The sequence below is a fragment of the Tachysurus fulvidraco genome, chromosome 23, assembly GCF_022655615.1.
Source record: "Tachysurus fulvidraco isolate hzauxx_2018 chromosome 23, HZAU_PFXX_2.0, whole genome shotgun sequence".
NCBI classification, from domain to species: Eukaryota; Metazoa; Chordata; class Actinopteri; order Siluriformes; family Bagridae; genus Tachysurus; species Tachysurus fulvidraco.
In genome coordinates, this window is record NC_062540.1 from 19,624,831 (window position 1) to 19,638,856 (window position 14,026).

The following is a 14,026-nucleotide window of genomic DNA, read 5'->3' on the forward strand; positions in this document are numbered from 1 at the left end:
TGCGGGTTTATAAAAACAGTCCCGCGCAGGGCTCTACTCTACATTTGACCCTGCTTCTAATAAGCAAATAAAAATGTAAAACATGCGTATAGAGAAATTAAGGCAATTTAAGACAAAAATATGATGCATATGTTGCAAAGACCTTGAGAAATATAACGGCTAATATACTGTATTACAAACTATATAATAATAATAATAATAATAATAATAATAATAATAATAATAATAATATATAAATGTTTATTTTTATGTTGCGTATCTGAATATCCTGCTACATCTCATGCATTTGTTGCTTATTGTTTACACTGTAAAACTTCTGCAAAGCTCGAAAAATCTATGCCAAATTATCTGTAATCTTTAGTTTGCTTTTTAATATATTTAACCACAATTCTAGTTACTCATTATTATACTTATAATATTGTACAAACATCAAAATGCTGAATTAATGTGTTATAATAAATACATAATCTGATCTCTCTGCAGGAACGACTGTAAACCTTATCCGAGAGAAGAGCGTACTTTCAGGACGTTATATGCTTTCGATCCAAATATTAGACAACCAAGGCATTGGTTCGGTCCAAAACGTGTCCGTCACTGTGTGTGACTGCAGCATCACACCAAACTGCCATGTTCAGAGATCCGTGTCTGCACAACCGAGTCTTAGTGCCATTGGGATCATAATGTTCGCTTTCTTGTTACTGCTAGGTAAAGCTGAGATTTTTATTTATTTATTTCATTAATTTTAAACTTTAATTGTATATATTCACTTATTTATTTTTATTCCTATTATTTTTTAATTAATTTTAAACTTTAATCGTGTATATTCACTTATTTATTTTTATTCTTTCCTCTTCTTCTTCTTCTTCTTCTTCTTATTATTATTATTATCATTATTATTTATTTATTTATTTATTAAATTTAAAAGCTGCTTTGAGATAACGGGAAATCGTTAAAAGCGCTATACAAATAAATTGAATTAAAATTTAATTGAATAGATTCATGAATATTCACATTATGCATTAATTTGATCTTATCCTTTCATTTAAGTGAAATAAATGACATAAGAAAAATTAAATAAATTAAACAGGGCATCCAAATAGATATACAGCTGAACAATAAAAACAATCTCTTTTTTTTTTTTAAACCATGAAGTAAATAATCAAATGAGAAAAAAAAATTGATTTCGGATTTGTCCAACGGATATAAAGACTAAAATGTTTGTTTGTTTGTTTTTTCACAGTGTTTCTTCTAATGGCTCTTTTGCTATCGTGCAAACCACAGAACGCTATGATCCCAAGTGATGATGCTCCTGACTGGTATCTTATTAACTCCAACATTGAGACACCTGGAACAGACTGCAAGGTTACTGAAAATACATTCAGATCTCTAAACCTTATAAATATGTAACCCATACAGTATGTTGGATTCACATTAAAGAAAAGAAGGAAAATATCTACTAGGTCTGAGATCACCAAACACTTAAAATAGCAATTTATCTTGATGTCTGGAGTCCCGGCCGGGTTCGGGGTCTCGCACCAAAAAAAATTCTATAAGAATCGTGTGTCTGCACTTGTATGAAACCTAGTCTTATTTTGTATAACGGCTTGAATAAAACACAGACACAAAATGAACCAAAATAAATATTGTATTCACTAACTTTCTTTGTACGTTTAAACAGTATTGTAGGTTTATGGAACTTCCTTGTTCTGGTCAAATTTAACAAAGAAAAAAAACTTTTTAAATGGAGCACAATGTACCCATTTAACAATAAGATATTATTTAACAATTCCAATAACAACAAAAGAAAATCTAATACTATAAAAATATCCCAAACAGTCCATGGACAAATGTATAAATACCGAAGTTCCCAGTTGACGTAACGTTACCTTTACAGTCCTGTGGGGGCGCTGTTCATCCGAATAGATTCCAGAGTAACCCGTCCTTATCGACCCGAATCCAAAGCAATTAATTACACCGTGGTGAAACAGTCCCAGCTCATAAACACACGTTGCAAAAGCCTAACGCAATGAAACAGTTCAGACATGTGTATAAGACAGAGACTCGGGAGGATGGAAGAAGTTGAGCAGCCGCCAAAACACATGCAGCGCGCATCTTTTACCACTGCTGGCGCACAAGTGACGTCAGCAGCACTCGAATCAACTTCTCTAATTTCACACCCCCCAAAAAAATACACAAAGATAGATAGATAGATAGATAGATAGATAGATAGATAGATAGATAGATAGATAGATAGATAGATAGATAGATAGATAGATATACATGTATTTTACATGACTAAACATGTTATGCATTAGATAGAAAAATGAAGAAGAAAAAGAAACATATGTATATAAGTGCAAATAAGAAGCACTTATTCTAAGTATGATAAATAGCCACAGATTTATTGGATCTATCGATTCAATTATTCGAGTGGGTTACAAATACATTATAACAATATATTTACATTATAAATACTATGATAGATTTTTGTTATCAGTATTACATTTCTATCATTATTTGAAACGCATATATTACTGTATTAGTTACAATAAATACTTTCAAAAAAATTGATTTTGTACTTAAGTTATAGGGTGAAAATGTCTAAAATGTTCATGCTTCTGATTCATAATAATAATAATAATAATAATAATAATAATAATAATAATAATAATAATAATAATAATAATAATGAGTTGTTTCTCTCTGGTATAATCGTATTTGGTCTATAACCTTAGAGTAAAGGAAATGACGTATTGTGTACATTTGTGTACTGTGTAACTTTAAATGTGATTAAATGTTAATCATATTTATCTTTTTTTTTTAATAAAGTTGCCATCTAAAATGTTACAAATGGATATGAGTGAGAACAACCTGAAGACATCCAATCCAGTTGAAGCTCAAAATGGGATTTCCAGTAAGGATTTACCGTTTCACAACGTACGTGTTTACTTCTTCCGTATCATGGCAATGGTTACAGTTTGCATAACATTTTGAACACATTTGTAAACAATTTCTTTGACAACAAAGTGAGAAGTGACAGCAATTGTCAAAAATGTATTGAAAAAATGTATATATATATATGTGTGTGTGTGTGTGTGTGTGTGTGTGTGTGTGTGTGTGTGTGTGTGTGTGTGTGCGTGCGTGCGTGTGTGTGTATGTGTGTATGCTATATGGCACAAACTTGACTGCTTTACGAGATTTACGAGACGTTAGGCTTTCACAGGTTTGGCCTTTCACACAATGCTCAGGAGCATTTTAACTTCAAGATTCGTTAGAAATACCTCGGTAGTGATCTGTACTTCCTCATCTGGAACTTATGATAGCAAAAAGTTACACAAACACCAGCTGATAAATCCTTGTTGTACTCATCAGCTCATTATTTTTCTTCATTTCCCTTCTGCAGGGCTTTGAATCATCCAGTGAACAACAAATCATTAGGAGATCTCTCCGACGGGTAAATATAATTCAGTCATGTTCTTTTTTTTATTTACAGAATGTCAGAAACTTGAATTGTGATATATATATATATATATATATATATATATATATATATATATATATATATATATATATATATATATAATTGTCAATGTCTTTATATTTGAGACCAAGCTAAATGCAGTTTTCCATAAACTATACAACATTCACTCAGATACAAGGTAAAAATATCCACTATGTTCTGTTAAACAGCAAACTATTTTGGGTGTAGTTGCAGTGGTGTCTGGTTCACACGTGATAATATCTGGTGCACACAAGATAATATCTGCTGCTACTAACAGTAGAAGGTATAACGTAGTAGAACAAGAAGCCTTTATTATTGTCACATATACATTATACTATATATATATATATATATATATATATATATATATATATATATATATATACACTTATATATATATATATATATATATATATATACACACTTGAATAAACTTGAATTGTGAGAGATAGACAGATAAATAAATAACCAAATAAATAACCAAATAAATAAATGTGAATATTTCCACGCAAGGTGGAAATATTATCCACTATGTTCTGTTAAACGGGAAGCTATTTTGGGTGTAGCTGCAGTGTTGGTGCACACAAGATAATATCTGCTGCTCATTTAACAGTATCTGGTCTTCATGTCATAAAATCCTGATAGTATCTGGTCACATGAGTAAATGGTGTGCACAAAATTTTTCAAATTACGCTGTGTCCTTTAAATGTCTCTATGGTCTATAGTCCAAGTGTTCTATTCTAGTGATATGTGTGATATTTTATTTATTTTTATTTTTTTTAAGTACCATTGAAGGTATACTGTATATAACTGTATATAACAAGAAGAGCAAGAAGCCTTTACTATTATCACATATACATTAAAGCACAGTGTAATTCTTTCTTCGCATATCCCAACTTTGTGGGACAAATTAGCCAGATTACAGTTGTATTTGACACACTGTTTTTACTCTATGCACATTTCAGAGTTCGACAAGACGTTCTTACAGACAGATCATCAATTACGACGCGATGGTAAGAAGTTATTTACCTTCTTACAAGACGCCGCTATTCAGGCTACATACAGTATTGTACTCTTGAATACATCATATCAGGCATTGAAAGTAAATGCTAACTGAATCTAATTTTTGCTGTTTTATGAATTATAAATTTGTATGTCTTGGCAAAAATCATTGTGCCAGTAGGGATCAGTGAAACCTTTAAAGAATCCATTATGTTTGAGGAAATTTAACTCTTTAGGCAGCTGGATCACAAAATTTCACAACTATCGGTTGGTATATGTTTGTTATTCTGTATGTTTTTCACCAAAGCTAACAGATAAACATCAATGATATGATGATATCTTTTTCCCACTCAGCAATCGATGAGCAGAAAATATTCTACTTACCACTTAAATGACCTTCATATGAGAGAAGCATTGTTGACCCAGCTCGATCATGTAAGGCTACTACTAAAAACCCTAGTTGTAAACATCCTCTAGCGTGAGGATGTGAACCTGCTCTAGCTGAACTGATTCTACAGTTACAACCTTAAATTATTTGCAAAATTGATTTCTTTTTTTTTAATAGATATTTTTTCCCCTTATTCCTCCTTTACAGAGCCTCCTTCAACTCCAGAACCCACAAGAGGAGCTTGGTGATTATAAACCACGCTGCTATGCAGAAGAAGGAGAACTCGAGGAAGACCATAGACTTGAGACCCTCTCCATTCCTGAGACAGATTTCGATCTAGACATCTTTACATATTCAGATATCCAATTCAACAAATTGGCATCTGTGTGCAGGCCGGATCTAATGTCATAGGATGAGAAAACACCGAAACATTAATAATCATTAAATATTTTAGCTCGCTCTTTGTGAGACGCTTAAGGTTAGTGTTGTAAGTTTGAAAGGCACTGACATATGTAGGTTATTCTGAATTAGCATACCTACCTCATGGATGGATGGATGGATGGAAAGAAGGGCACATGTTTGACCGGTTTGCTTCCACTTCCTACAAACTTGCATATATTTGAACTGGCTACTCAACATCGCTCCTAGGTTTTGTTTTATACTGTATGAGTGTGGGTACAGTATGTGTGTGTGAACTAACATCCAACCCAGGACTGAGACCCTGGTTAGGTTAAGGCACTTACTCAAGATAAAAGAATGATGGGAACAATATTTTTTAAAGAAAACTACATTGGTTGCAGCTATAATTGGGTTGTATTGTATCTTAAGTTCTGTGTTAGTAGTTGGTGGAAGATTTTTTTTAACTCAAAGTACTTCTACTTTTATTTGATAACTCAAAGTACTTATAATTTTATGATAATTAAACATATTAAGGGTGTAATGCAATACCACTAATGGTACCTGTATAGTGATGTAAATATCTGCATCTGTATTCAGATTTGAACCGCTGCCAGAACTTTGTAGCTGGTACACAGTGGTGCTGGGAGTCAGAACGGTGTACTTTAAGCAGTATTCATTAAAATGTCCACTTACTGTATATCCTTAAAAGTTTTTCTTTTAAAAACAACGCAGAACATGTATAATGTCGCTTGGACGTTTGTGAACCCTTTAGACATTTCTAGATATCTGCATAAATATCAGATTTTCACACTTGCTAATTTTTTTATATTCTGGAAAATGTTTCAATGTTATATATCTGTGAGAGGCAAAAGTATAAGGTCAAATTCGTGTCCATCTGATTTTGGTCAACGAGATGACAATCAGGTCTCTGTGAGGGTCCTGTTTTATTTAAAGAACAGAGATGTATCAATGTCTGATGTCCATGACGTGACTTTGTGGAAGGGGATCGTAGCAAAAACAATGAAGATTTTTGAGGACTTCAGAAAAAGAGTTATTGTTGCTCATCGGGTTGGAAAAGGTTACAAAATCCTCTCTGAAGAGTTTGGACTCCAAAAATCTATAAGGAAATTTAAGGCGGAGGAAATTTAAGACCATTGGTACTTTCTTAGAAGTGGTTAACCAACAAAGATCATTCATTCATTCATTCATTCATTCATTCATTCATTTTCTACCGCTTATCCGAACTTCTCGGGTCACGGGGAGCCTGTGCCTATCTCAGGCGTCATCGGGCATCGAGGCAGGATACACCCTGGACGGAATGCCAACCCATCGCAGGACACACACACTTTCATTCACTCACACACTCACACACTACGGACAATTTTCCAGAGATGCCAATCAACCTACCATGCATGTCTTTGTCTTTTGGTGAAGAAACCGGAGTACTCAGAGGAAACCCCCGAGGCACGGGGAAAACATGCAAACTCCAAACACACAAGGCGGAGGCGGGAATCGAACCCCCAACCCTGGAGGTATGAGGTGAACGTGCTCGGTGTGCAGGGCAGAGTCACAAGGAGAAAGTCTCTACTCTCCACAAAGAACATTGCTGAACATGAAGTTTGCTAAAGAGATCATGTGGACAAGCCAGAAGACATTTTGTTTTAAATATGAAGCATTACATTTGGAGAAAGGAAAATGCTGAATTCCAGCATAAGAAACTTATACCGTCTGTGAAACATGATGGTGGTAGTATCATGCTTTGGGCTTATATCGTTGCATCTGGGCCAGGACAGTTTGCCATCATTGGTGGAACAATGAATTCAGATTTATTCCAGTGATCTCTAATTAAAAATGGCAAGACATCTGTCCATGAACTGAATCTAAAAAAAAATGGGTCATACATCAAGACGACGAACACGTGCACTCTGTACCAAAGAATAATTAAAGAGGAACAAAGATAATGTTTAGAACGGCCAAGTCAATGTCATGACTTTAATCCAAAAAAAACAACAAAAAAAAAACAAATATGAAATAACCCGAAGCAACGAGTTCATATGAGGACACCCAATAAAAGTGTTGAAGTTCTTCTGTACTGAGGAATGGAATAAAATTCTGTCAAAAATTTATAAAAAGCTGTTGTGCAGAACTGATCAAAAGTTACTGGACAATTTACTTACAGTTATTGCTGCACAAGGGCTCACAACAGATACTGAAAGAAAAGGTTCACGTACTTGGAGTCACAGACATGTAATGCTGGATAATTCAGTGAAGAAGTATAATATTGTTCGCTCGTTCGTTTGGTTGTGTTCACTTTGTTTTCTTTTAGGACTTCTGATGATGTTTTGGGTCTTCTTTATGCAGAAATATAGGAATTTCTGAAGGGTCCACAAACTTTCAAGCAACACTATATATTTCACACCAATAAAAATATGAACAATAAAAAAAACTTTACATTACATTACATGTTGCACATTACATGGTCTACGTGGGCTATGAGAGCTTTGGATGTATAAATAAAATGTGAAATAATGAATGTCAAGATTCAAGCCCAGTTTGTGCAGATATAATAATAATAATAATAATAATAATAATAATAATAATAATAATAATAATAATAATAATAATAACATTTCCATGGACTCACTTCCAACAGAGAATAGAAGCATTACAGACATATTTAGAACAATTACACAAGAAATTATCATTTTGAAATTATAGCCCTTAACTGCTCAGCTGTGTTAAGACTGGATTCATTTGTAAAAATTGTTTTGGATATGTGTCTGCAAAATAAATAAAAGTCTTTTTACATATACTGTGCTGTTCTGTTTTATACCAAATAATACTTCGGGGCAATAAAGGGGAATATATTATAGACCTGCAGCATAGTGACTGCACACATGCTACTGTACAAGTTTTACTGTACATCTCACAATGCTGAATGCCTCTTAAAATGAACGTCTATCTGCTGCGATGTAAGCAATTGAGGAAATGCACTGGGTGTTAATGTGAACTAGTGTATCTCGTAGTCAAAGAGACCTACAACTGTGAAGAATTTTTTTTTACAATGTTACCAAAAAAAAAAGAGAAATATTTCTATATGGAAAAGATGGTACACATCATACTGCACATGGACACTTTATACACTTTATACACTATATACACTATATACACTATGTACACCCCATACTGCACATGGACACTTTATACACTATATATACTATGTACAGTACACACCATACTGCACATGGACACTTTATACACTTTATACACTATATACACTATATACACTATGTACACCCCATACTGCACATGGACACTTTACACACTTTATACACTATATACACTATATACACTATGTACACCCCATACTGCACATGGACACTTTACACACTTTATACACTATATACACTATATACACTATGTACACCCCATACTGCACATGGACACTTTACACACTTTATACACTATATACACTATGTACACCCCATACTGCACATGGACACTTTACACACTTTATACACTATATACACTATGTACACCCCATACTGCACATGGACACTTTACACACTTTATACACTATATACACTATGTACACCCCATACTGCACATGGACACTTTATACACTTTATACACTATATACACTATATACACTATGTACACCCCATACTGCACATGGACACTTTATACACTATATACACTATATACACTATGTACACACCATACTGCACATGGACACTTTATACACTTTATACATTATATACACTATATACACTATGTACACCCCATACTGCACATGGACACTTTATACACTATATATACTATGTACAGTACACACCATACTGCACATGGACACTTTATACACTTTATACACTATACACTATATACACTATGTACACCCCATACTGCACATGGACACTTTATACACTTTATACACTATACACTATATACACTATGTACACACCATACTGCACATGGACACTTTATACAGTATATACACTATGTACAGTACACACCATACTGCACATGGACCCTTTATACACTATATACACTATGTACAGTACACACCATACTGCACATGGACACTTTATACACTTTATACACTATGTACAGTACACCCCATACTGCACATGGACACTTTATACACTTTATACACTATGTACAGTACACACCATACTGCACATGGATACTTTATACACTTTATACACTATACACTATATACACTATGTACACCCCATACTGCACATGGACACTTTATACACTTTATACACTATACACTATATACACTATGTACACACCATACTGCACACGGACACTTTATACACTATATATACTATGTACAGTACACACCATACTGCACATATACACTTTACACACTTTATACACTATATACACTATATACACTATATACACTATGTACACACCATACTGCACATGGACACTTTACACACTTTATACACTATATACACTAAGTACACCCCATACTGCACATGGACACTTTATACACTATATACACTATGTACAGTACACACCATACTGCACATGGACACTTTATACACTATATACACTATGTACAGTACACACCATACTGCACATGGACACTTTATACACTATATACACTATATTCACTATGTACACACCATACTGCACATGGACACTTTATACACTATATACACTATATTCACTATGTACACACCATACTGCACATGGACACTTTATACACTATATACACTATATACACTATGTACAGTACACCCCATACTGCACATGGACACTATATACACTATGTACAGTACACCCCATACTGCACATGGAAACTTTATACACTATATACACTATGTACACACCATACCGCACATGGACACTTTATACACTATATACACTATACACACTATATACACTATGTACAGTACACACCATACTGCACATGGACCCTTTATACACTATATACACTATGTACAGTACACACTATACTGCACATGGACACTTTATACACTATATACACTATGTACAGTACACACCGTACTGCACATGGACACTTTATACACTATATACACTATGTACACACCATACTGCACATGGACACTTTATACACTATATACACTATATACACTATGTACAGTACACACCATACTGCACATGGACCCTTTATACACTATATACACTATGTACAGTACACACCATACTGCACATGGACACTTTATACACTATATACACTATGTACAGTACACACTATACTGCACATGGACACTTTATACACTATATACACTATGTACAGTACACACCGTACTGCACATGGACACTTTCTACACTATATACACTATATACACTATGTACAGTACACACCATACTGCACATGGACACTTTATACACTATATACACTTTATACACTATATAAATTATGTACAGTACACACCATACTGCACATGGACACTTTATACACTATATACACTATGTACAGTACACACTGTACTGCACATGGACACTTTATACACTATATACACTATATACACTATGTACAGTACACACCATACTGCACATGGACACTTTATACACTATATACACTATGTACAGTACACACCATACTGCACACGGACACTTTATACACTATATACACTATGTACAATACACACCATACTGCACACGGACACTTTATACACTATATACACTATGTACAGTACACACCATACTGCACATGGACACTTTATACACTATATACACTATATACACTATGTACAATACACACCATACTGCACATGGACACTTTATACACTATATACACTATATACACTATGTACAGTACACACCATACTGCACATGGACACTTTATACACTATATACACTATATACACTATATACACTATGTACAATACACACCATACTGCACATGGACACTTTATACACTATATACACTATATACACTATGTACAGTACACACCATACTGCACATGGACACTTTATACACTATATACACTATGTACAGTACACACCATACTGCACATGGACACTTTATACACTATATACACTATATAAATTATGTACAGTACACACCATACTGCACATGGACACTTTATACACTATATACACTATGTACAGTACACACCATACTGCACATGGACACTTTATACACTATATACACTATGTACAGTTCACACCATACTGCACACGGACACTTTAAGGACAATCTTTAAAAACCATACACATTTATGTATATTTATGTGTATGTATATACATTATTTTTCCACATATATTTTCATATTTTATATAGTTTTTATATAGTTTATATTTTTTTATTTATCTATCTCCTTTTGGTTTTGGTTTGTTATTTTTTATCCTAAATTGCATTCCTTTTTATGCTTATATACCGGACAGATGAAAAAAGCATGTCACTGCATGTCGTGCCCTGTACTGTACTGTACTGTATGTGTATGTGACAAATAACATTGGATTTGATTTGATTTTTGAAGGTTCCTATTTTACTTCCAGAGCTAAATATGTCATTATCATTTTTTATTTAAAGTTTCTTTTAAGTTAAAACATTAAAATATCTCACGACTTGTTGATAAACTCAACACACAAATGAAAATAAGTTTCCGCGTTAGTAGGAGACGGCGATAACAAACACAACCATGGAGGTGCCACAGCTTTTAGGACAAGAGGAAATACATGCGGGTGGGTGGATTCGGTTACAAGTAACTGTACAAAAGAGGAAGTAAGTAAAATTACCTTTTCCTATATACTAATGCAAATGATAGAATGAATTTTGTTTACATATTTTTATTACAATTCATTACAGCATGCATTAGCTATTCAAAGCAGGAAACACATTAGTGAGATTGGTATAGAGTTAAATCCATTAAAAGGAGTCAGTAAACTTATTAGTCATCTACTGATGTTCAGTCAGAACTTAATAAATAAATAAGGATGATGATGATAATAATAATAATAATAATAATAATAATAATACACTACTACTACTACTACTAATAATAATACTACTACTACTACTACTAATAATAATAATAATAATAATAATAATAATAATAAAAGAAGGCAGAATAAGAATAAGTAAATCACTTTGTTCTCCTTTCCAGTTCTTCATGATGAAGCCTGTTTGGACACGTTTGGGAGAGATAAGCCATAACCAGGAGTGTGTTGGCATGCAACTATTTTTCTATATAAAAGAGCGGATGATTGTTTAATTAAAACAGAGCCGACTTGTTCCCTTATCTCACTTTAGTCTGAATAGAACATGATACAACCATAATAACTGCATGTTAGACCTGGGAATGATGACATTACATTCCATTTTAAATATTTCAGCTTCTACTTAAATAGGCTTCTCTTTCAAGCATCTTAATCAGTTATTCTATCAGTAGAATCTATGACAAGGTGGTGTGATGAGTAACTGTGCAGCACAGTGGCCCTAAACATCACAGACAAAAACAATAAGTTTGCTGAAATCACTGGTCAAACAAATACATCCTCTTAGGACATTAGGTGAAAAAAAAACTCTTGGGATTGAAATCATTTTCATTTGATTTTTTTTTTTTTTTTAAATTTTTTGTTGCTATTTGAATTAAAAAAGGGGGGGTTCAATTCCTGCTTCCGCCTTGTGTGCGGAGTTTGCATGTTCTCCCCGTGCCTCGGGGGTTTCCTCCGGGTACTCCGGTTTCCTCCCCCGGTCCAAAGACATGCATGGTAGGTTGATTGGCATCTCTGGAAAATTGTCCGTAGTGTGTGAGTGTGTGAGTGAATGAGAGTGTGTGTGTGCCCTGTGATGGGGTGGCACTCCGTCCAGGGTGTATCCTGCCTCGATGCCCGGTGACGCCTGAGATAGGCACAGACTCCCCGTGACCCGAGAAGTTCAGATAAGCGGTAGAAGATGAGTGAGTGAGATTGAGTGAGTGAATTAAAAAAAGTGGGTATTTATTGATTGAATGATCTAAGTTAAATCTAAGTTAAAGGCCTGATATTGTCCTCTTTTTTTTTTTTTTTTTTTTTGCAAATTCTTTCTGCTCACTTTCTATCAGACTGGATTTTTTTTTTTTTTTTTTTGCAACCAGAAATTCCTTGCTACAGACCGAATCGAATACTTATACAAGGAACGGTTAGAGTTAATAAAAACAGAGAGAAATATATCAATATATCAAATGCTTGCTGCTTTTCTTTCAGTGAACCAAGCCAGAGCTTCCCATCGTGACCCCAAGAGCCGTGCTTTAGCACTCTAAAGTTTCCTCAACTAAAAAAAAAACTTTTCAGTTTGCTGACCGTCCAATTTCAAAAATTGTCAAAATATGCAAAGACAAGGACTGGAGGACTGGAAAACAAACCAATTGGGGATCGAAAGAACCGAGGATCTACTAATCCGCTCCTTTCGGTTCTTACGTACACAATTCATGTGCCAAAAATTCTTAAACTGAATGATGCTGACAGAAACACTGCAGGGAAAGATTATGAAATTTGTGTAATCCTAACTGAGATAACACAGCATAGAACAACATGGAGGCAGACATGGAGATTCCTCTTACTTTCTCCACCCTGTTATACCTGGCGCATTTTTATCAGAACAGAAAGAACGTCCAGGCCAAATCTCAGGATATCAGGGTATTAGACAAGGTCATAGATGAGATCATAAACTTTTGATGTCACAAAGTCATCCCAGGACAGTGCATGTTATGATAGGAAAGAGACTGTAACTATCGGCGGCACCTTTATTGTTTACTTTAAATACAATT

At 34.1% G+C, this 14,026-nt stretch overlaps 1 protein-coding gene across 1 annotated transcript in view; it reads left to right on the plus strand.

The window, feature by feature from the left end:
• The window catches only part of LOC113640015 (cadherin-like protein 26), a 28,125-nt gene extending 22,137 nt beyond the window's left edge, over nt 1-5,988 (plus strand). The window contains exons 11-17 of the mRNA XM_027142341.2: nt 484-705; nt 1,241-1,362; nt 2,830-2,937; nt 3,404-3,454; nt 4,468-4,515; nt 4,859-4,939; nt 5,100-5,988. Coding sequence (XP_026998142.2) covers nt 484-705; nt 1,241-1,362; nt 2,830-2,937; nt 3,404-3,454; nt 4,468-4,515; nt 4,859-4,939; nt 5,100-5,303 — 836 coding nt within the window. The 3' untranslated portion in view covers nt 5,304-5,988. The remainder of the gene's footprint in view (nt 1-483; nt 706-1,240; nt 1,363-2,829; nt 2,938-3,403; nt 3,455-4,467; nt 4,516-4,858; nt 4,940-5,099) is intronic.
• The last annotated feature ends 8,038 nt before the right edge of the window (nt 5,989-14,026 follow it).